This window comes from Hemiscyllium ocellatum, chromosome 8, assembly GCF_020745735.1.
Source record: "Hemiscyllium ocellatum isolate sHemOce1 chromosome 8, sHemOce1.pat.X.cur, whole genome shotgun sequence".
Classification (NCBI taxonomy): domain Eukaryota; kingdom Metazoa; phylum Chordata; class Chondrichthyes; order Orectolobiformes; family Hemiscylliidae; genus Hemiscyllium; species Hemiscyllium ocellatum.
Genome location: NC_083408.1, coordinates 23831603 through 23856814, shown reverse-complemented (window position 1 = coordinate 23856814; position 25212 = coordinate 23831603). Strand labels below are relative to the sequence as shown.

Here is a 25212-nt window from a genome sequence, read left to right as displayed (position 1 = left end):
TGGTTGTGCAGGAATGGCCATGCTAAATTGCCCATAGTGTTCAGGGATATGAAAGTTAAGTGCAATAGTTTGGGGTAAATGTAGGGTAGTGGGGGAATGGGTCTGGGTGGATTACTCTTTGGAGGATCGTTGTGGATTTGTTGGGCCAAAGGGCTTGTTTCCACACTGTAGTGATTCTAAGATTCAAAATATTATCTCCTTGTCATATCTAAAATTAAACACAGCCCATTGAAATCATTATAACAGAAGTTTTAAGCTCTGGAAGTTAGAACTGGAGCTGTAGTCTGTGGGTGAATTGACAGTAAAAGACTTTTTACTAGGAGGCTGAGCTGTTTAGTTTTTTTTATTTTACGACTTTACATGTCTGACTATTCCCTGGCTTGAAGTGCCTGAAAGAGTAATGCTCTCTTCAATTTACAATTGTTTTTGTTAATGCGCCCTCTATCAGCCGAATGAGATGCACATTTTTTAACTCATTGGATCACTGGCTGCTGTGCAATGTATGCTTATTGTTCAGCTGTAATAGTGATTGCAGCAATGGGAATCCCTTGTATCCTGATTAAACTCTATTCGAAGCAGTCTTGTGCTGCAGTCAAACACAGTGTAGCCTTACAACAGCATTCTTTTACTTTGGCCACGTGTTTTGATTCGAAAAGCAGCCGGTCCAGCTGTTATTTGTGGGTAAGAGGATAACTGTGAATTGTGCATTTTGGTATGTGAGAGTATTTCATTTCATTGGGAGCAGTGCCAGCTTTTCAGACTTTATGGGTATACTCTATTATCTACATGCTGTGTAACCAACTGTTCTCCAAATGCAAGAATCTCCTGGTCTATCCTTTTAATGTGATTTGTGAAAGGGTGGATTTTAAAGTTTAAAACTTGAACGGAAATACTTTTCGCTGTGCGTGACAGTTGGAGAGTGACCTCATCTGTGATGATTAAATTGACGCAGTGCTCCTAAGGCTGGGAATTTTATTAGAACAATCTGCATGACTCAAACGTCTGCTGAAATACCATTTTACTTGATTCAAGATTCAGCAACACATGTGTTTCATGGTCCAGTACTGTCTTCATACCACTTTATGCCAAAGGTCTACTAACATTTCGTACACCGTTTTAAGCCTGGGATAATTACCCTGGTTACCTACTTCATATTTCCATTGCTGTCAGCTATGGCTTAATGGTATCAGCTGTCTCTTTGTCTTCTCAGAAAGATATAAATGCTCTTGTGGCATTATGTCAAGAAGAGCAGGTGAGTTCTCCTCAGTCTCTTGGACATTATTTATGCTTTAATCAGCATCACAACAAAAGGCTCTTATCATTGCAGTGTCACGTTTTCTACATTAAAACAGTCACTGGCTCTCAAAAGTATGTAATTGGCTGTAAAGTGCTTTGGGACATGCCTGAGGTAATCATGTTTTTGATAGAAGGGTTAAGCTCCTGACTGAAGTTCTAATCACTACCAACTAGTTTAATTTGGCTTCCTTTTGATGTATTCTCAACTATTTCCTAGATTGAAATGTAACAGCAGTTCCTTTAAACCAAACACAGTGTGAAACCAGAACAAAAAGAAAATATTCTTTATTCATGGCAAACTAGGAAGGAAAATCTATAAAAGAGAAAAAGAACGTTTTTTAAAGTATTTGTCGGATTCATTGCAACCAAAAGGTTCTGCTGCCTGCCTGCCTCGAGTTGTCTTTATGCAGTAAGCTGTGCAATGTCCTCATTCAATATGGGTCACATGCTCTTACCTGCAGCAAGGATCATGGTTATTTTTTCCTTGTGCGAAGGTTAGTAAGGGTATGGAATGCTTTGACTGCAATAGTAGTCGATTCGCCAACTTTAAGTGCATTTAAGTCGTCATTGGACAAACATATGGACGTACATGGAATAGTGTAGGTTAGATTGGGCTTCAAATTGGTATGACAGGTCGGCGCAACATCGAGGGCCGAAGGGCCTGTACTGCGCTGTAATGTTCTATGTTAGTATTTCTGCCCCCATATGTCTGGAAATCTACAAACCTAGTGATTGGAGTTTGGTGCATATCATTCACGAGCAAGTGTAATGCCTTTGAACAAGTGATTATTAATTGATAATCTAAACAAAGTCATAGAGATGAACAGCATGGAAACAGACCAGTTGTCCCAATTCATCCATTCCCACCTGATATCCTAAATCAATCCAGCCCCATTTGCCAGCATTGGCCCATATCCATCTAAACCCTTCCTATTCATAAGTCCATCCAGGTGTCTTTTAAATGTTGTAATTGTACCAGCCCTCATCACCTCCTCTGGCAGCTAATTCCATACACATACAACCCTCTGTGTGATAAAGTTGTCCCTTCGGTCCCTTTTAAATTGTTCCTCTCGCACCTTAAATCTCCACCCTTTAGTTTTGGGTTCCCCTTCTCTGGGGAAAAATCCTTCTTATTTATCCTATCCATGCTTCTCATGATTTCATAAACTTCTATAAGGTCACCCTCAGTCTCTGACACCAGGGAAAATAGCCCCAGCCTCTTCATCCTCTCCCTATAACTCAAGCACTCCAACCCTGGCAACATTTTTGTAAATCTTTTTTGAAACCTTTCAAGTTTCACAACATCCTTCTGATAACAGGGAGGATTGAATGTAGTGTTCCATACATAGCCTAATCAATGTCCTGTACAGCCCCAATGTGACCTCCCAACTCCAGTATATGATGCACTGACCAATAAAGGCAAATGCTGCCTTCACTGCCCTGTCTACCTGAGACTCCACTTTCAAGGAACAAATGAACCTGCACTCCAGGGTCTGTTTGCTTACAAACATTCCCGATGACCTTACCATCAGGTAGATAAGTTCTATCCTGATTTGCCCTCCCAAAATACAGCACCCCACATTTATTTATCTGAATTAAACTTCATCTTCCACTCTTGGCCCACCAGACCATGTGATCAAGGTCCCACTGTACTCTGAGGTAACCTTTGTTGTCCACTACACCACCAAGCTTACTAACCATACCTCTTATATTCATTCAAAGTTTGTGTGAAGATTTGTAGCTCGGGTGCTCGTTGTTGTGGTTGTGTTCGCTGAGCTGGGAATTTGTGTTGCAGAGGTTTCATCCCCTGTCTAGGTGACATCCTCACATCCTCCTGTGAAGCGCTTCTGTGATCTTTTCTCCAGCATTTGTAGTGGTTTGAACCTGCCACTTCTAGTTGTCAGTTCCAACTGTCCGCTGCAGTGGCTGGTATTCCCTTGCTTGTTTGACACTAATTAGCCACGAAACGACACGACCAGCTATCCTTAGTAGCCACACACGCAGATGACAAGCAACATGAGTTCGACTGGGACAACACTACTATTATAGCACAAGCCAAACAGAGAACAGCCAGGGAATTTCTAGAGGCATGGCACTCATCCACTGATTCAATCAATAAGCATATCGACCTGGACCCAATATACCGGCCACTGCAGCGAACAGCTGGAACTGACAACCAGAAGCGGCAGATTCAAACCACTATAAATGCCGGAGAAAAGATCACAGAAGCGCTTCACAGGAGGCTCCCAAGCACTGAGGGTGTCACCTAGACAGGGGACGAAACGTCTGTAACACAAATTCTTATATTCATATCCAGATCATTTATGTAAATGATAATAAATCGTGGACCCAGCACCTATCCTTGCGGCACACTGCTGGTCACTGATCTCCAGTTGGAAAAGCAATGCTCCACCATCACCCTCTGTCTCCCAACATCGAGGCAGCTAAGTATCCAAGTGGCTTGTTCTTCCTTCACTTAATTGGCATCACATTTATAGACATTTAGTCCCTCCATCACTGATGCTGAGAAGCAGCAGTGTGTACTAACTACAAGAAATTCACCAAGGCTCCCTTGATAGCACCTTCCAAACCCATAACCTCTACCATCTAGAAGGGCAAGGGCAGCAGATACATGGGAACACCATAAACCTGCCATCCAAGCCACTCACCATCCTGGTTTGGACGTAGATCGTGATATCTTCAGTGTCACTGGATATAAATCCTGGAGTTCTCTCCCTGATGACATTGTGGGATGATTTACGACAGTAGTTCAAGAAGGCTGTTCATCAAAGACAGGGATGGTTTGGCAATAAATACTGGCCCAGATAGCAACACCCACATCCTGTCGATGAATAAGAAACAGAAAATTTACATCAGATAATGTCATAAATTAAGTTAAATTTGAATGGATATAACTATCATCTGACCACCAGGTTAATCTCTTGTAATTATTGATCAGATTGATTCACTTTAACTCATCCACACTGTTAAAAGTCAGACTTTTAGCTTTTAGCCCAATAGGTTTATTTCAAACCACAAGGTTTTTGGAGCGCTGTTCTTCATTAGGTGATTTCAAATAAACCTGTTGGACTATAACTCAATGTTAGGTAAAAACTCTGTTTTTTGTCCATCCCATTCCAACACTGGCATCTCCACATCATCTATACTGTGGTGGTGCCTGCTAATAGTTATGCTGTACCAGGGACATAGCAATGAGTTCTGGACATTCAATCCATGGCCTGTTTTGAGTGGAATGCCCACATTTAGCTACTCCTTCAGCAGCATCTCCAAAACATCTGCTTTGATGTCCTCAATTTAACCATCGTCTAAGCAATTGGAATGAATGAGCTGCAGTTTGAAAATTCTGTTGACCAAACTTCTATTTTAAAAACCTCCTAAAGAATTTAAAAGAGAGACGAAGAGCATATCAGCTGGGTGCAGGAGTAGGCAATTCAGCCCTTTTCCACGATATCTATGCAGTCGTGGCTGATTTTGCCTTGGCATCAACTCCACTTTCCTGCTCACTGTCTACAATCCTTCGTAATATTAATTAAATATTAATTAAAAATTTGCTTATATCCTCCTCAAGGTACTCAGTATTCCATCATCTTCCACTTTCTGGGGTAGTGGATACTTCTGTACTCCAGAGTATCTAATGGAAGAATAGAATATCTTTTATTATCACATGTACCCCAGTGCAGGAGTGCAGTGAAAAGTTTTTATAATGGCTGCCTTTAATGGCTCCACAAGTATCCAGGTACAAATCTTGGACACAGAGGGATAAAACAATCAATGGAAAAGTAGCATTATTTAGTATCTAAGAAATAAAGTTGCTTTCACATAGTTAAAAGATTGACATCATAATCCAGAAAAGTTTCAAATAGCACCAGCCCAATACATGGACCGACTGCCTGCGCCAGACCCCAGACGGAGAACTGTCCGCCTCCGCTTCTGCCTTCAGTCCAGTCCTCATCAACAAGGTAAATTGCAGTGCACTGGGACTCACTGCCCCTCGTGCTGCTCTGGGTCTCGTTCCCATTGTGCTGCACTGGGACTCGCTTCCCCACACATTGCTCTAGGACTCATTTCCCTTGCTCTTCACTGGGGTTCACGTGCCCTTGTGCTGCACTGGGGCTCACTTCTTCTCGCCTGTTCCAGGTCTCATTCCCCTCGTGCTGAAGCAGATCTCGCTTCCATTCGCACTGCTCCAGGTCTCATTCCTCCTCATGCTGCCCAGGGACTGCTAGAAATAGAGAAAAAGAAATAAAAAGGTGGTGTCCCACTCTGCCGCCATCTTGCTATTGGTCTAAACTGTTCAGTCTCTCCTCAGAAGACAAATCTCTCATCTCTGAAATTAATCCTTCAAATTGCCTCCAATGCAACTATATCGCTCTTCAAGTAAGAGACCAAAATTGTATGCAGGACTCCAGGTGCAGTCTCACAAATGACTTTTCAAGTTGCAGCAGTACTGCTTTGCTTACATATTATATCTATTCTATTCCTATAGCAACAGATACCAAAATTCCACTTGCTTTCCTTACCAGTAATGCTGTAACTGCATTTTCTGTGATTCATGCATAAGGATACCCAGATCCCTCTGCACTGAAGCACTCTAAAGTTTCTCTGTATTTGGTAATAAGTTGTCTTTCCATTTCTTCTGACCAAAATGGATACCCTTGCACTTTTCCACATTAAACTTCATCTGCTGAATTTTGGACAGTCATCTCAGCTATCCATAGATTGCAGACAGATGGGTGACAGTGAGGGGGACTGGGAGGAAGTAGCCAGTGCTGGGACCCCCTGCAGCCGTTCCCCTCAAGAACAAGTATACCGTTTTGGATACTTGTGGGGGGGACGACTTACCAGGGGTAAGCAATGGGGTTCAGGCCTCTGGCACGGAGCCTGTCCCCGTTGCTCAGAAGGGAAAGGTGGAGAAGAGCAGAGCAATAGTTATTGGGGACTCAATAGTTCGGGGCACAGATAGGCGGTTTTGTGGGGGCGAGAGAGACTCACGTTTGGTATGTTGCTCCCAGGTACAAGGGTACGTGACGTCTCTGATCGTGTTTTCCGGATCCTTGAGGGGGAGGGGGAGCAGCCCGAAGTCGTGGTCCACATTGGCACCAACGACATAGGTAGGAAGAGGGCTGAGGATGTTAGGCAGGCTTTCAGGGAGCTAGGTTGGAAGCTCAGAGTTAGAACAAACAGAGTTGTTGTCTCTGGTTTGTTACCCGTGCCAGGTTATAGAGAGTCGAGGAATAGGGAGAGAGAGCAGTTAAATGCGTGGCTACAGGGATGGTGCAGGAGGGAGGGATTCCGGTATCTGGATAACTGGGGTTCTTTCTGGGGAAGGTGGGACCTCTACAAACAGAATGGTCTACACCTGAACCTGAGGGGCACCAGTATCCTTGGGGGAGGTTTGCTAGTGCTCTTTGGGGGGGTTTAAACTAACTCTGCAGGGGCATGGGAACCTAGACTGTAGCTTTAGGGTAAAAAATGAGGTCTGCAGATGCTGGAGATCACAGCTGCAAATGTGTTGCTGGTCAAAGCACAGCAGGCCAGGCAGCATCTCAGGAATAGAGAATTCGACGTTTCGAGCATAAGCCCTTCATCAGGAATAAGAGAGAGAGAGCCAAGCAGGCTAAGATAAAAGGTAGGGAGGAGGGACTAGGGGGAGGGGCGAGCTTTAGGGTGCAGGACCTGGAGTGTAGGGAAGTTAGGAACATGGCATCAATCTCGAAGGAGGGTGCCTGTAAACAGGAAGGTGGCTTGAAGTGTTTATACTTCAATGCGAGAAGTATATGAAATAAGGTAGGTGAACTTGCAGCGTGGGTTGGTACCTGGGATTTCGATGTTGTGGCTATTACAGAGACATGGGTAGAACAGGGACAGGATTGGCTGTTGCAGGTTCCACGGTTTAAATGTTTTAATAGGATCAGAGGTGAGGGTAAAAGAGGGGGAGGTGTGGCATTGCTTGTCAAAGATAGTATTACAGCGGTAGAAAGGACGATGGATGAAGACTCGCCATCTGAGGTAGTTTGGGCTGAGCTTAGAAATAGGAAAGGTGAGGTCACCCTGTTAGGAGTTTTCTACAGGCCTCCTAATAGTCCTAGAGACGTAGAAGAAAGGATTGCAAGGATGATTCAGGAGAATAGTGAAAGTAATAGGGTGGTTGTTATGGGGGACTTTAACTTTCCAGATATTGACTAGGAAAGCTATAGCTTGAGTACGTTAGATGGGTTGGTGTTTGTCCAATGTGTGCAGGAGGGTTTCCTGACACAATATGTAGACAGGCCAACAAGAGGTGAGGCCATACTGGATTTGGTTCTGGGTAACGAACCAGGCCAGGTGTTAGAATTGGAGGTAGGTGAGCACTTTGGGGACAGTTACCACAATTCGGTGACTTTTACTCTAGTGATGGAGAGGGATAAGTGTGCACTGCAGGGCAAGAGTTATAGCTGGGGTAGGGAAATTATGATGCGGTGAGGCATAACTTAGGATGCGTGGCTTGGAAAAGTAGGCTTCAAGGGAAGGGCACAATCGATATGTGGAACTTGTTCAAGGAGCAACTATTGAGTGTCCTTCATAAGTATGTATCTGTCAGGCAGGGAGGAAAGGGTCATTAGATTAGATTAGATTAGATTAGATTACTTACAGTGTGGGAGGAGCCGTGGTTTAATAAGAAATTAGAATCCCTTATTAAAGGGAAGAGGGCGGCCTATGTAAAGATGAGGCCTGAAGGTTCAATTGGGGCGATTGAGAGTTATAAGGTAGCCAGGAAGGATCTAAAGAGAGAGCTAAGAGCAGCAAGGAGGGGACATGAAAAGTCCTTGGTTGGTAGGATTAGGGAAAACCCAAAGGCTTTCTATAGGTATGTCAGGAATAAAAGAATGACTAGGGTAGGAATAGGTCCAGTCAAGGATAGTAGTGGGAAGTTGCGTGTGGAGGCTGAAGAGATTGGGGAGACACTGAATGAATACTTTTCGTCAGTATTCACTCAGGAACAGGACATTGTTGTTGATGTGAATATTGAGTCACAATTAATTAGAATGGATGGCTTAGAGGTATGTAGGGAAGAGGTGTTGGAAATTCTGGAAAGGGTGAAAATAGATAAGTCCCCTGGGCTTGCTGGCATTTATCCTAGGATTCTCTGGGAAACAAGGGAGGAGATTGCAGAGCCATTGGCCTTGATTTTTATGTCCTCATTGTCTACAGGAATATTGCCAGAAGTCGGGAGGATAGCAAATGTGGTTCCCTTGTTTAAGAAGGGGAGTAGGGATAACCCTAGTAACTATAGGCCGGTGAGTCTCACTCCTGTTGTGGGCAAAGTCTTAGAGAGAATTGTAAGGGATAGGATTTATGAAATCTGGATAGGAATAATGTGATCAAGGATAGTCAGCATGGTTTTGTGAAGGGCAGGTCATGCCTCACAAACCTTATTGAATTCTTTGAGAAGGTGCCTAAGGAGGTGGACGAGGGTAAAGCGGTAGATGTGGTGTATATGGATTTTAGTAAGGCATTTGATAAGGTTCCCCATGGTAGGCTACTGCAAAAAATACAGAGGTATGGCATTGAGGGTGAGTTGGAGGTTTGGATTAGGAATTGGCTGGCTGGAAGAAGACAGAGGGTAGTAGTTGATGGTAAAAGTTCATCTTGGAGTGCAGTTACTAGCGGTGTTCTGCAACGATCTGTTTTGGGACCATTGCTGTTTGTCATTTTTATAAATGATCTGGAGGAGGGGCTAGAAGGTTGGATGAGCAAGTTTGCGGATGATACGAAAGTCGGTGGAGTTGTTGACAGTGAGGAAGGACGTGGCAGGTTACAGCGGGATATAGATAAGCTGCAGAGCTAGGCAGAAAAGTGGCAAATGGAGTTCAATGTAGCTAAGTGTGAGGTGATTCACTTTGGTAAGAGTAACAAGAAGATGGAGTACTGGGCTAATGGTCGGATACTTGGTGTCCATGTACACAGATCTCTGAAAGTTGCCACCCAGGTAAATAGTGCTGTGAAGAAGGCATATGGCATACTGGCTTTTATTGATAGAGGAATTGAGTTCCAGAGTCCTGAGGTCATGTTGCAGTTGTAAAAGACTTTGGTGCGGCCGCATCTGGAGTATTGTGTGCAGTTTTGGTCACCATACTATAGGAAGGATGTGGAGGCACTGGAATGGGTGCAGAGAAGGTTTACCAGGATGTTGCCTGGCATGGTAGGAAGATCGTATGGGGAAAGGCTGAGGCACTTGGGGCTGTTTTCATTGGAGAAAAGAAGGTTTAGGGGTGACTTGATAGAGGTGTACAAGATGATTAGGGGGTTAGATAGGGTTGACCATGAGAACCTTTTCCACGTATGGAGTCAGCTATTACAAGGGGGGAATAGCTTTAAATTAAGGGGTGGTAGGTATAGGACAGATGTTAGGGGTAGATTCTTTACTCAGCGAGTTGAGAGTTCATGGAATGCCCAGCCAGTAGCAGTGATGGACTCTCCCTCTTTATGGTCATTTAAACGGGCATTGGATAGGCATATGGAGGATAGTGGGCTAGTGTAGGTTAGGTGGGCTTGGAGCGGCGCAACATCGAGGGCCAAAGGACCTGTACTGCGCTGTATTTTTCTATGTTCTATGTTCTATATATCCATGTGTAAATTTCTTATTTCTTCATTGCACCTTACTGTCCCAATTACTTTAGTGTTCTCTGCAAATTTAGCTATCGTATTTCTGTCCCTGCATCTAAATCATTAAGATAGCTTGTAAATAGTTTGGGCCCAGAGAAACAAACCTTGTGGCACCACATCTTGCCAACCAGAAAAAAAACATTTATCCTGACCCAAATTTCCAATTTGCCATATCCCCATTTGCATGCTCAGATTGTGCTAAGATCCCAGAGTAATAATGAAGTGGGGCAAAACGTTTCTCGGGTTGACTGATTCCTTTTTTTTTGGTTGGACTTACTGCACCTATGTATTGACATGCCTGCACAGGCACAAGACATTCTTATATTTGGAAAGTTGGGGGCTCCAGTGACACATTCCACATAATTAAGTGCACTTTAATTGTTGCTGCTGCACAATCTTAGGAGCCATTCTAAGCCATTGTGATGTTTGTCAACTCTCTGTACATCATGAAAAGGAATCTCTTGTCTTTAAACAGCAAAAAGGAAACATATCATGACATTCTGGACATAGTGGGTTTACCTTTGCAATACTGTTCAAGTCAGATATGGTTTTAAAAAGATTCCAAGTTTGCATTTCCATATACCCAGTTAAGATACCAACTCAGAAGCCTTACTAGTTTTAATACTACTTTGTGTGCTCCGAGAGAATTTTGACTGACTGACTGGCTGATGCAATCACATAGACAGACCTACTGGACTCAAGCCAGTTATTATCTGTAAAGAGGAGATTGACTTTTGGAACAAGCCACATTTGACATCTGTGCATGGATGTTAACTCATCCCATTGAGAGCAGGAAATAGCTCATTAGTTCATTTTTTCCAGAAATATTACTTGTAGTAATCTTGAGCTGATAGGTATCTTTAGCAGATTTTATTTTTTTCTGAGAAATATTTTTAACAGTGTACAATTACGTAATAGCTCTACCTTGCAGTTTTGTGACATAAATGCAAATCTATCACTAGGAGCGTGGTTTTTAATTGTCACACCAATTTTGGTGATTGGCAAAACAGTTCATGATGACAAGAGTCTGGAATGCACTACAGGTACTTGTGTGTGTAGTGGCGGTAGATTCACACAAGGCATTCTAGAGAAATTTAGATTGTTAGCTGGAGAGAGAGAATTTATATGGGTGCAAAGAAGTGTTACCAGCTGAGTTGCTCTTTCAGAGACCTAACATGGACATGATTGGCCTAATGGTCTCTCTGGTGCTGTAACTTTTCGATGATTTGTTTGCGGTAGTATTTCAAAACACTGAAAGTAACAGTGCAACTTCAGTTGGACACCATTCAAGATGGCCTTGAAATTTGAGACCGTTTAATAACTTTTACTGTAGTCTTTAACTGTTAACCTAATAGTGTTAAGTTAGCAAAGCATCCTACATGGAGCTGAGAGCAGCAATCAAATTTGCTAGCAAATGTTTCTCTCACTCTGTGTCACTGCTAAGTGTAAACAGTCCTCAATATTAGCTCTACAGATGTATACAGCTGTTTAAAATGTACGTGTATCTCCAGGACCTTGCAAGCATTGAGGACAATATAATGTTCAATGAAAAGTCCTGAATACGCAGAGATGATATTCTAATTAAGATGGTTGACAGCCGTATCATTGTACATTGTTGAATTAGGAGTACTATTTAAGTAGATAACAGTAAGACAAACATTATGTTTTTTTGGGTCCGGCTGAGATTTGGTGAGTGATGCTCAAATATTTAGAGCATCAAACAGACCTGCCAGTTCAGTTTACTTGATTGAGACTGATCAATAGGGGCCTACTTGATTGATGGAGGGTGCTTTGGGATTATGGAGTGAATCATTGTGGTTGAAAGGTAATATGGTGACAATCTAAACATTGAATTAGTTAACTTAATAATTATGTTGAGCATTGAGGAAAGCTGGGTGGCTCCAAGATGAGAAAATGTCTTTTATTTTGAAAAGAGCTATTGACCTTTTCAGATAGTTTCAGGCATTTTGTTCTCTCATTTGGCTCCCAATTCATTATTCTTAGCCAAGAATGAGATGTAAATCTGTGCCAATATAACTCTGATACTTTCCACCTTGTGATGTGAAAGAGAAACCTGGAATGTTGCTGATTTCAGTTTCCTCTTCCTCTTTAAGGAGGTCCTTCTATTGCTTGGTGCATTAATAGAATTAGAGATAAAGACAATTGGCTTCATTTTGCATTTCATGACGTCACAATTCGGAATAGCAGATATTACTAGCAAATCTAAGCTAGCAAATAGCATGAGAGGTGGATTACAAAACCATATAATGTGGATTGATTGTCAGGATTCACAATCTTTGCCAGGTTTACTGCTTGTTGTTCTCATTGACTTAAGTGGTGATGTTTAATATTTCCACAGGATTATCGCAACATTTGGTATCAGACTACAAGCAACTTATTGAGCTTTTAGAGGAAGGGAATTCAAACAGGTAGTGATTTTCATGTGACTTTCCCTTTGGCTTAGAGTTTGTTGTAACTTATTTATGAATGATTAGTTTATAGGCCTTTTTATATTTGTTTAATTTTTAATTCACTGAGGAAACAGCATTTTTTTCTGCTTTTGTTATTTGTATCAATGAGCAATTTCACAGGTTATATAATGATACAGCTGAGTTACAGGCTCTGCAAATCTAATCACCTTCCAAAATGTTTTCCTTTCAAATATTAGTAAAAATTTAGAAAGCTTGCTGTTGGATTTTTTCGACCTTCAGGGCGTAGATTCCAAATTGTCACAATTTGTGGAATGGAAGAAACAAAAGTCACCTCCACCCTGAAACAAAAACAGAAGTTGCTGGAAAAGCTCAGCAAGTCTGGCAGCATCTGCAGAGAGAAAGCAGGGTTAACATTTTGGATCCCAGTGACCCTTCTTAAGAACAGGCTTCAGTTTCTACAGGGATGTCTGATTTCCAGCATCTTTTGGTTTTATTTGTTTCCCATCTGGTCTTTTGTCCCTTATCTTAAACCACTGTTGTTTGGTTGATGAGTGGTTTGTCTCTGTCTACACCGCTTTGTGACTATGACCACTTCAATTAAATATTAATGATAAAGGGCATTAATAGAGTTGCTTTTTGTTGCTGCTTTTCTCAGGTGCTCTCCCTTTGAAGACTATATAGGTGCCCTTTCCAAACTGCAAAATCTCTGTGAACTTTGTTCCTAGTTCATCCAAATGGTGCTCTTCTGCTTCCTTCAACATTCTGTTTCTATTTCTCAGGATAGATGCAGAATTCCATCCACTATCTAGGCTGCACTTGCACCATCCCACCTCTTTTAAGATCTATTCTGTCATTTTCTTCTCTGTCACCTTCTAACGTGTCTTCCATTCTCTTCAACGTAATATTCTCCCCCACCATGATCAAAAAGCACATCAAGCATATCTGGTCTATTTTAAGTACTTCTGCTCTGAACCCAGTGCATAGCTGATGGTGCATTATAGATATGAAATTGTAGTTTTACATCATCATAAAATTTTCACTAGTATTGGTGGGCCAGGGGCCAAATTTTCAGTTCCTGTGAGTTTCAGAACAGATACAGACATCATTTTGTGAATTAACCTAGTGAGCTTGTTAACACTTTAGAATGTGCTTGCATGAAATTTGAAATTAGGAAGTTGACAAATCAGAGTAGTCAGGTACACGACTGTTTGGTTTAATATGGGAGAAGCAAAAGTTTATTAAAACATGGTGGACAGTGTGGGAACAAAAGCCCTGTGTTCTGGAGATCTTAAATAAAAACAGAAAGTATTTGACAAATTCAGCAGGTTTGGCAGCATGTTTGGAAACAGAGTTAAAATTCAGAGTCTGTTATGGCTCTTATTGGAACTATTGCAAACAAGAAATCTAACATATGTACTTGGTGTGACCAACATGTGATTTCAGACCACTCTGAACTGCCCTTTGAAATGACCTAGCAAATCACCTGGGTATTTCAAACTTGGTATGAAGTCTAAAGAAAGTATTGAAACCAGATGGGCCACCTGGCATCGACATAGGCACTAGAAATAGTAAATATGACTTTGAGAAACAGAGTGCCAGAGAAAGAGTGCCAAATCTGTAAATACAGCTCTGATCAGCCTTGCACAGAAGTGTCCCACAGAATTGACCAGCCTTACAAGCAATGTCTTAGGCGACACCATCACCAACTCTGGATAAGTCTTGTCCTGCTGAACCTTGGAAGAGAGTTATAAGTCAAAGTCATGCAACATAGAAACAGACCCTTCAGTCCATCCAGTCCATACTGACCATAATTCCAAGCTAAACTAGTGCCACCTGCCTATGTAATGTTAAAAGATTAATTTGGAATATCTCTCTGGACATCAATGTAATATTAAGAGTTAAACTGCACTGAGTGACAACATTCGTGCAAGAATGTGAATGACCCCCTCTTCAATTTGACAGTCATTTGCTACTACTCTCCCTACAATTATCAAATTAAACTATCATTCAATCCTTTCCATTCAGAAATGTTATCTAGCCATCCCCTGAAGCGAGGTATGTCGTACCTGCATTATCTTGGGGAATCACTGAGTCAAGAAATCGTTTGCATAACAATTCCCCAGGATTAGGGCAATTACATTTACATTATTTCTGAGGATGATCTCATTCTACAATTGTACCTGGGGTAAAGTGTGTCTGTGAAGGAGTGACTGGGGGTTGTCTTAAGTGGCATGTGACTATGGGGGGTGACCACAGTATCTGTGAGCATGACCAACTGACTTTTATATAGCAGATATGTTTTCTTTGTTCAGGGCCTCTTTGACTCAACCTCGCTTGCCTGCGAGGAAGGTCAGAGGTGTCACCTAGCCTTAATAAACTTTAAATGTTTGCCGAAGTTGGTATGCGCAAATTGTATCTCGTGTCTGGAACCTCGGTAAAAGAACCTAACACCTGCACTTTGTTCATATTTCTCCAAAGGTTTCTTATTCCTGTACTTGTTCAAATGTCTTCTTAATGTTGCAACTGTGTCCGTAACTATCACTTCCTCTGGAAGTTCAGTCCACACATGAACCACTCGATCTGTTTAAAAGAAAAATGCCCCTTATATCTTTTTAAAAATCTTTCTCCCCTCTCTTTAAAAGTATACATTCCATGTCTTCAAATCTCCCACTCTGGAGGAAAGACACCTGTCATTCACCTTATCTACACCCCTCATGATTTAAAAAACCTCTACAAGGTCACTCCTCAACTTCCTACACTCCAATGAAAAAAGTACCAACCTGTCCAGCCTTTCCCCACCACTCAAATCTACCATTCCCGGCGACATCCTGGTAAATCTTTTCTGAACCCTCTTAGCTTAATAATATCCTTCCTATAACAGGGTGTCCAGAATTGGATACAGTAGTCCAGAGGAGGCCTCACCAATGTCCTGTACAACTTCAATATAATGTCCCAACTCCTATATTCAAAGTTCAAACAGTGTGCTAAATGTTACCTTAACCATCCTATCCATACGTGATGCAAACTTCGAAGACTTATGTACCTGAGCTCTAGGTCTCTGTGTTCTACAGCATTATCCAAGGCATTACTTTAATTGTTTTTTTTTGCCAAAAACAATTGTTAGTTTATCCAAACTAACCTTAGGGACAGCCAGCATGGATTTGTGAAGGGGAGGTCTTGCCTTACAAGTCTTATTGAATTCTTTGAGGAGGTGACCAAGCATGTGGATGAGGGTAGAGCGGTGGATGTAGTGTACATGGATTTTAGTAAGGCATTTGATAAGGTTCCCCATGATAGGCTTATGCGGAAAGTCAGGAGGCATGGGATAGAAGGAAATTCGGCCAATTGGATAGAAAACTGGCTAACCGGTCGAAGTCCGAGAGTGGTGGTAGATGGTAAATATTCAGCCTGGAGCCCAGTTACAAGTGGAGTTCCGCAGGGATCAGTTCTGGGTCATCTGCTGTTTGTAATTTTTATTAATGACTTGAATGAGGGAGTCGAAGGGTGGGTCAGTAAATTTGCAGATGATATGAAGATTGGCGGAGTTGTGGACAGTGAGGAGGGCTGTTGTCGTTTGCAAAGGGACTTAGATATGATGCAGAGCTGGGCTGAGGAGTGGCAGATGGAGTTCAACCCTGCCAAGTGTGAGGTTGTCCATTTTGGAAGAACAAATAAGAATGCGGAATACAGGGTTAACGGTAGGGTTCTTAGTCAGGTGGAGGAACAGAGGGATCTTGGGGTCTATGTACATTGATCTTTGAAAGTTGCCACTCAGGTGGATAGAGCTTGTAAGAAGGCCGATGGTGTATTAGCGTTCATTAGCAGAGGGATTGAATTCAAGAGTCGTGAAGTGATGTTGCAGCTGTACAGGACTTTGGTTAGGCTACATGTGGAGTACTGTGTGCAGTTCTGGTCGCCTCACTTTAGGAAAGATGTGGAAGCTTTGGAGAGGGTGCAGAGAAGATTTACCAGGATGTTGCTTGGAATGGAGAATAGGTTGTACGAGGATAGATTGAGAGTTCTCGGCCTTTTCCCGTTGGAACGGCGAAGGATGAGGGGTGACTTGATAGAGGTTTATAAGATGATCAGAGGAATAGATAGAGTAGACAGTCAGAAACTTTTTCCCCGGGTACAACAGAGTGTTACAAGGGGACATAAATTTAAGGTGAAGGGTGGAAGGTATAGGGGAGATGTCAGGGGTGGGTTTTTTACCCAGAGAGTGGTGGGGGCATGGAATGCGCTGCCCGTGGGAGTGGTAGAGTCAGGATCATTGGCGACCTTTAAGCGGCAATTTGATAGGTACATGGATGGGTGCTTAATCTAGGGTAGATGTTCGGCACAACATCGTGGGCCGAAGGGCCTGTCCTGTGCTGTATTGTTCTATGTTCTATGTTCTAACCTTCATCTGTCATTCTTCAGTGTCTTGACCAATTGATAAAGATTTCTTTGTACTCTTAGATAACCTTCACTGTCCACTCTAGAAAACATAGAAATAGAAAAATACAGCGCAGTACAGGCCCTTCGGCCCTCGATGTTGCGCCGACCAAAGCCTACCTAACCTACACTAGCCCAATAACCTCCATATGCTTATCCAATGCCCGCTTAAATGACCATAAAGAGGGAGAGTCCACCACTGCTACTGGCAGGGCATTCCATGAACTCACAACCCGCTGAGTAAAGAATCTACCCCTAACATCTGTCCTATACCTACCACCCCTTAATTTAAAGCTGTGTCCCCTAGTAACAGCTGACCCCATTAACAGAAAAAGCTTCTCAGTGTCTACCCTATCTAAACCCCTAATCATCTTGTACACCTCTATCAAATCTCCCCAAACCTTCTTTTCTCCAATGAGAACAGCCCCAAGTGCCTCAGCCTTTCCTCATACGATCTTCCTACCATGCCAGGCAACATCCTGGTAAACCTCCTCTGCACTCGTTCCAATGCCTCCACGTCCTTCCTATAGTATGGCGACCAAAACTGCACACAATACTCCAGATGAGGCCGCACCAGAGTCTTATACAACTGCAACATGACCTCAGGACTCCGGAACTCAATTCCTCTACCAATAAAGTCCAGTACACCATATGCCGCCTTCACAGCACTATTTATCTGGGTGGCAACTTTCAGAGATCTGTACATGGACACCAAGATCCCTCTGCTCATCCACACTACCAAGTAGCCTACCATTAGCCCAGTAATCCATCTTCTTATTACTCCTACCAAAGTGAATGACTTCACACTTAGCTACATTGAACTCCATTTGCCACCTTTCTGCCCAGCTCTGCAACTTATCTATATCCCACTGTAACCTGCCACATCCTTCTTCGCTGTCCACAACTCCACCGACTTTCGTGTCATCCGCAAACTTGCTCACCCAGCTTTCAAGCCCCTCCTCTAGGTCATTTATAAAAATGATAAATAGCAATGGTCCCAAAACAGATCTATCACCAACCTTGTTGTTATCAACAAACTTACTAACCATGCCTTCTCTTGCTCTTGCTCCCTTGCTCTCTCTCGTTCCCACAACATGGTTTGGAGGGAGCGTTGAGCATGACAAGTGCACACATTCTATTTTGGTAGGAGTACTTTAGTGGGCGGCACGGTGGCACAGTGGTTAGCACTGCTGCCTCACAGCGCCTGAGACCCGGGTTCAATTCCCGACTCAGGCGACCGACTGTGTGGAGTTTGCACGTTCTCCCCGTGTCTGCGTGGGTTTCCTCCGGGTGCTCCGGTTTCCTCCCACAGTCCAAAGATGTGCGGGTCAGGTGAATTGGCCATGCTAAATTGCCCGTAGTGTTAGGTAAGGGGTAAATGTAGGGGTATGGGTGGGTTGCGCTTCGGCGGGTCGGTGTGGACTTGTTGGGCCGAAGGGCCTGTTTCCACACTGTAAGTCTAAGTCTAAGTCTACTTATTATACAAGACCAAGAGTGGCTCAACACCATCACTGCTGACTAACCTGGCCAACACCTAAAGGACATAACTCTGTGACTTGGTCTGCAGCAGGTGCTAAATGTAAAAACTTGACTTTGTCCTCTTCAGTATACTTGGTATGAATTATCATTGCACCCTCATTAGAGATGATGTCTGTTTACACATTGTGGATATTGTCTGGTACTACCAAAATGCTAAATGAGGCACTTTGAACAGAACTAGCAGCTCAAAGCTGGGCATCAATGAGATGGTGGGAGCAATATTGTATTCAGCCACAATCTGTTACCTCATTGCCTGGTATCTATCCTACTTTAGTCTGGGAAATCAGCCCTATTTCAGTGAAGAATTCAGGAAGGCATGCCAAGTGCAACACCTCAAAATGGGGTGTCAACCTGGTGAAGCTACCAAACAGGATTACTTGTGTGTCATGAGCAACAGGTTTTAGACCGAGCTAAGTGATCCTGCAGCCATTGAATCAGGTCTCAGCTCTGCAGTCTCACCACATTCAGTTGTGAATGGTCTTTTTTACTTATTTCTGTGGTGTGGGTTTTCAGAGTTTGGCCAGCATTTATTGCCCATCTCAAATTTCCCAGAGTGTAGTTCAGAGTGTGAAGTCACGTGTAGGCCAGATCAAGTAAAAATGGCAGATTTCCTTCCCAAAAGGACAGTTAGGTGGGTTTTACAACATTGTTAGTAGCTAAGTGGATATCTTTAGGTTAGCTTTTTCTTCCAGATTTTTAAATTCAAATTTTATCATCTGCCATGTTGGGATTTGAACCCATGTCCCCAGAATGTTAGCCTCAGGTTCTGGATTACTATCTCCATGCCATTACCATTACACTGCTGCCTCCCCCAACAACTAACAAAGGCACACAAGAAGTGGAGGGTCCACAAATACCGCTCTACCATAATGGAGCCCAACACAAAAGACAAGGCTGAAATAATTGAATTGATCTAAAAGCAGAAGTGCTAAGTGGATGATCTATCTGTGCCTCCTGAGTAATCCCCAGAATCACAGATGCCAGTCTTCAGCCAATTTGATTTACTCCACATACGATCAAGAAACAGTTGAAGGTGCTAGATGCTGCAAGGCTTTGAGCCCTAAAAACATGCCAGCAGCAACACTGAGGATCTGTTCTCCCAAACTTTGCGGCGTCCCTAACCAAGCCATTCCAGTACAACTGCAATACCTTCATCTAGCCGGAAGGATGAACAATTACCCGGGTATGACCTACACACCAAAACAGAATAAACCTTGATAGGCCAATTGCTGCCCTATAGAACACACTCAATTTATCAGCAAAGTGATGAAAAAGCTTGCCGACAATGTTAATCAAACAGCATTTACGAAGGAATAAAGTGCTCACTGATGCTCTTTAAGCTCTGCCAGGGTGACTCAGCTTCTGACTTCATTACAACCTTGGTTCAAACTTTGCCAAAAGAGCTGAATTCCAGAAGTGAGATGAGCTACAAAGCAGCATTTGACTGAATATGGCATCAAGGAGCCCTAGTGGAACTCTGGTCAATGGGAGTGAGGGAAATCTCTCCACTGGTTGGAGTCCATAAGACCATAAGGTGCAGAAGCAGAAGTAGGCCACTCTGCCCATTGACTATCCTCCTCCATTCCAGCTAATAATCCTCAATTCCACTTTCTTGTCTTTTCCCAATGACCATTGATTCCCTTACTGATTTGATAAACCTTGAATATACTTAACGACCAACCTCTTACAGCCCTTTGTGGTAAAGGATTCTACAGTTTTAATTTTATCTTGGAGAACTGATTCCTCTTCCTGATTGGGTGACCATTAATCTGAGGCTATGGTCCTCTGGTCGACGCATTCCCATAATGGGAAACAATTTTTCCACAGCCACCCTGGCAATCCCCTGAAGAACCTGATATGTTTTAAGATCACCTTTCATTCTTCTAAACTCCCAACAAGTGGAGGCCCAACGTACATGATCTCTCCTCATGAGAAGATCCCTCAATACCCATGACCAACTTCATGAGCCTTTTCTGGACTGCTTTCAATGCAGTGTATCTTTTCTTGGATAGGGGGATCCAAACTATTTGCAGTATTCCATCTGTGGTCTGACTAGTGTCTTGTTAAAGCTATACAAGACATCCCTATTTTTGTTGCTGGAAAAGCGCAGCAGGTCAGGCAGCATCCAAGGAGCAGGAGAATCGATGTTTCAGATTAAATTAGATTAGATTACTTACAGTGTGGAAACAGGCCCTTCGGCCCAACAAGTCCACATCGACCCGCCGAAGCGTAACCCACCCATACCCCTACATTTACCCCCTACCTAACACTACGGACAATTTAGCATGGCCAATTCACCTAACCCGCACATCTTTGGAATGTGGGAGGAAACCGGAGCACCCGGAGGAAACCCACACAGACACTGGGAGAACGTGCAAACTCCACACAGTCAGTCGCCTGAGGCGGGAATTGAACCCGGGTCTACAGGCGCTGTGAGGCAGCAGTGCTAACCACTGTGCCACCGTGCCGCCCACCACTATATACTATTATACTGCTCTTGCATCTGTCTACATCTCAAAGCTTCACAATCTCTCACCATTTCAATAATATGCTGCTTTTTCACTCTTTCTGACGAAATAGACAACTTCTCTCTTTCCCACATTGTATTCCATTTGCCAAATGTGTGCCCGCTGGCTTAACCTATGTATTACCCTTTGTATCCTTATGTTCTCTTCACAACTCACTTTCCTATCTTTCTTTGTGTTGGAAAATGTTGGAATCAGTCATTAAGGAAGTAATAACAGTATATTTGGAAAATTAGAATCAAGCAGAGTCAGTGTGGGAAATCATATCTGACTAATTTAATCAAGTTTTTTGAGGAAGTCTCAACCAGCGTGAATGGAGAGGAATGGATAGATGTGCCGTATTTGAACTTCCAGATGATGTTTGACAAGATACCTCACAAATATTTCATCACAGGAGAAGAGCCCCAGTATTGGAGATAGTGTATTGGCATGGACAGGGAATGGTTAATAGGCAGGAAACAGTGAGGTAAAGGTGTTCCTTTTTAGGTTGATGACCTGTGACCAATGGGGCTCCACAGTGATCAGTGCTGGACTGCGACTGCTTACGATATACATATATATAGTAATGAATTGGAGGAAGGAAGCAAATGTACTGTGGCTAAATTTGTAAATGATACAAAAATAGGCAGAAAGCCAAGTTGTGAGACAGACCCAAACAGTTTACAGAGAGATACTGATAGGTTATACAAGTGGGAACAATGCTGCCAAGTGGAGTATAGTGTGGGTAAATGTGAAGCTGTTCATTCTGGAAGGGAGGACAAAGAAACAGTGTTAATTAAATGGAGAAAAACTACAACAAACAGGGACTTGGGGGAACTTCTGCATGAAACACAGAAAGCTAGCACACAGGTGCAACAAGTAATCAGGAAGGCAAATGGAATGTTGGCCCTTATTTCAATGGGTTTGTAGTATAAGAGTAGGGAGGTCCTGTGGTATCTGTACAAGGTTCTGGTGAGATTACATCTGAAGTACTGTAAGCAGCTTTGGTCCCCTTACCTAAAGATAATATTACAGTGGTAGCAGTTTAGGATGATTCTGGTATGGAAGGATTGTCTTATTAGCTGAGCCTAAAGAGGATGGGACTCTTCGTTGGAATTTAGAAGAATGAGAGGTGATCTCACTAAAACATATAGGACTCTTAAAGGATGCGATGGGGTCAATGCTGAGAGGATGTTCCCCCTCCTGGAAGAATCTGGGTCTAGAGGGCATGGTCTCAGACTACAAGGACACCTTTAAGGATTGAGATGAGGAGCAATTTCTTTTCTCAGAGGGTTGTGAATCTTTAGTATTTCTTGCACAGAGAACTGTGTGGGCACAAACCTTGTACACTTGAGGCTGAGCTAGATAGATTCGCTCATCAATCAAGAATCTATGCTTCCCAGGAAAGTGCAGGAAGGTGGACATGAGGAATGTGAGATCAGCCATGATCCTGTTAATAGCAGAACAGACTCAAGGGGCCAACTGGTCTACACCTGCCCCAATTCTTTCACACTCATGATCAACTGAAAATCTACCTATCATACTTCGAACTATTTATACAAATCATTTGTGTAAGTTGTAAGCATCGAGCACCATAACACGTCACTCGTTATACCGTGCCAGACTGAAAGACACATTTACTCCAATTGTCTGCTTCCTGTTCACAAGCCAATCCATACCAATATGTTACCATGAGTTTTTACTTTCTGAAATAACTGATGAAGTGACATCTTATCAAATGCTTCCTGAAAACTACTGGTTTTTCTTTATCTGTAACACAAGTTATTTTGTTAAAGATCTCCAATAAATCAGTTAAAATTGGTTTCCCATTAACTAAACCAATGTTGATTCTGTCTGATTACCTTGATTGCAAGTATCCTGTTATAACATCATTTAATGATCACTTCAAACACCTTCCGAATGACAGACTTTAAGCTAACTGACCTCAGATAGACAATCCTCTATCGTGCTAACATATGACCCAGAACATCAAGTTAAGTTGCCTCGTGTGGTATCACATTATAAAATGTCTTATCAAAGCTCTCTCGAAATCGTAATATCTATCAGCTGCTGCTTCTTCCTAATTGTTATCTCTTTAGTGCTATCTAAAGAATTTGTCCGACATGATTTCATTTTCGTGAAGCCATGCTGACTCTGATCACATGATAAAATTCCACATACTCTGTTATTATATCTTTTATAACAGACTCTAATATTTTCTTTGTAATAGATACAGGTACACAACCCTTTATCTGTAAAGCTTGGGACCAGCTGGTTTTCAGAATTAGGAATTTTTCGAATTTCGGAATAAGTGGCAGTTCAATAGTGAAATTTTTAAAAATCTTATCGAATAGCAGACTCACTGAGTAACGGGCCTTGAGCCAGAATTGAGGCCTGCCATTGCTGGGCCTCGCCCGCCCGACATTGTATCTGAGTGACACGCATCGAGTGGGTGTGGAGTTGGGTTAACTGTTTGCACACCAAACAACCTTGTTAATGAGATAAAAACCTCACAAAAAAACCTTTTGGATTTTGGAGTTTTTTGGATTTCAGGGTTTCGAATAAAGAGTTGTCTACCTGTATTAAGCTAACTCACCTGTTGTTACCTGTATTTTTTGTCTTTGAATGACCATGTTACATTGGCAGTTTTCTAATTCTTTGGGACTTTTCTAGAATATAAGGATTCTTGGAAGGTTAAAACCAGTGCATCTACTATCCCTGTAGCTGCTTCCTTTAATATTGGATGCATCTCATCAGGTTAGGGAATTTGGTTGTCTTTAGTCCCAGTAGTTTCCCATGTATGTTTTCTCTAGTGATAGCTATTGCATTTATTTCTTCTCACCCTTTTTCACATTGATAATTTTATACTTTTGAATACTTTTAGTGACTTCTGCAGAAGGTTAGTGCAAAGCATTTATTCAACTCCTCTGCCATTTCGTGCCCCCTTCCCTCCCAGCCTTACTCATTAAGGATTCAATGATCACTTTTCACATATTTAAGAAAGGTCTTACTTTCCAACTTGACATTGCTTGCATGTTTACCCTCAAATGTTTTAAACTTTTGGTCATGTTTTGTTGGTTTTCGTAACTTTCCCAATATTCTGGCTCACTATTAATCTTTGCTGTATTGTATGTTTATTTTCCTTACAATTTATGCTATTCTTAACTTCTCTGGTTAACAATTGTTGGCTTGTTCCTTTCTTAGGATCCTCCTTTCTTACTGGGATATATCTTGTTTTTTCTTCAAAATCTGCCTCAGTTGCCTTTGTTACTAAAATCCTTCCCTGTCCACTCCAGCCAATACCCTAATTCAAAAGCATTTATGGTTGTTGGAGGTGAGTCATCTCAATGTTCACTGCAAGGTTCCACTGGGTAGGGTTCAAGATAAAGCCATCTTCAGCTGCTTCATCAGTAAATCTCCACCCGCCCCCCCCCCCCCCCGCCAAACCCCATCATAAGATCAGAAGTGGGGATGTTCACTCATGACAGCGTATTGTTCAACACCATTCATGATGATTTGTATTAAAACAGTCTGTGTGCATATGCCCTAAGGCATGGGCAACATAGGTATTTCCGTGGCTGCAAAAGATACTCCAGGATGTTTGTTGACTCCTTGATGCCAGAGTCAAGGGTATGCCTGAGCGGGCATGAGAAACTCTCAAAGGGGAGAGTGAGCAACTAGATGTTATGGTGTACATTGGCAGGAAGAGTGACAAGGTCCTGCAAAGGGAGTTCAAGGAGTTAGGTAGGATTCTAATCTTGGGATTACTCTCTGTGCCATATGCAAGTGAGGCTAGCAATAAGAAGATAGTGCAGTTACATACGTGGCTCAAGAGCTTCTGTTGGATGGAGGGCTTCAGTTATGTGGATCAATTCGAAGATTTCCAGAGCAGGTGAGGCTTTTACAAGAAGGATGAGTTGCACCTAAACTAAATGGGCACCAATATCCTGGCAGGGAGATTTGTAGTGCCACTTGGGAGGGTATAGCAGAGATTAGGTACCAGAGGAGTGAAATGACCAAGGAGGGTTTAGACACTAAGGCCAGTAAGACTGAGAAGAAGAACAGACAGGGAGAGGTTACTGAACATAGGAGAACTGGTGGTCTGAGATGAATTTGTTTTAATGTGAGCAGTATGACAGATAAAGCATGTGAGCTTCGCGCTTGGATTAGTGCATATGACTATGATGTTGCAGCTATTAGACAGCCTTGGTTGAGAGAGACAAGACTGGCAGTTTAATGTTCCAGGATTTATATGTTTCAGGCTTGATAGACAAGGATGTAAAAGAGGTGGGGTGAGTTGTGTTATTGATTATGGAGAATATTGCAGCTGTACTAAGGGA

General features: G+C 42.5%; 1 protein-coding gene across 1 annotated transcript in view; it reads left to right on the top strand.

The window, feature by feature from the left end:
• The window catches only part of stard9 (StAR-related lipid transfer (START) domain containing 9), a gene marked incomplete at its 5' end in the record, with an annotated part of 264669 nt that overhangs the window by 105179 nt on the left and 134278 nt on the right, over positions 1-25212 (top strand). Inside the window, one exon of the mRNA XM_060828639.1 lies at positions 12323-12392. Coding sequence (XP_060684622.1) covers positions 12323-12392 — 70 coding nt within the window. The remainder of the gene's footprint in view (positions 1-12322; positions 12393-25212) is intronic.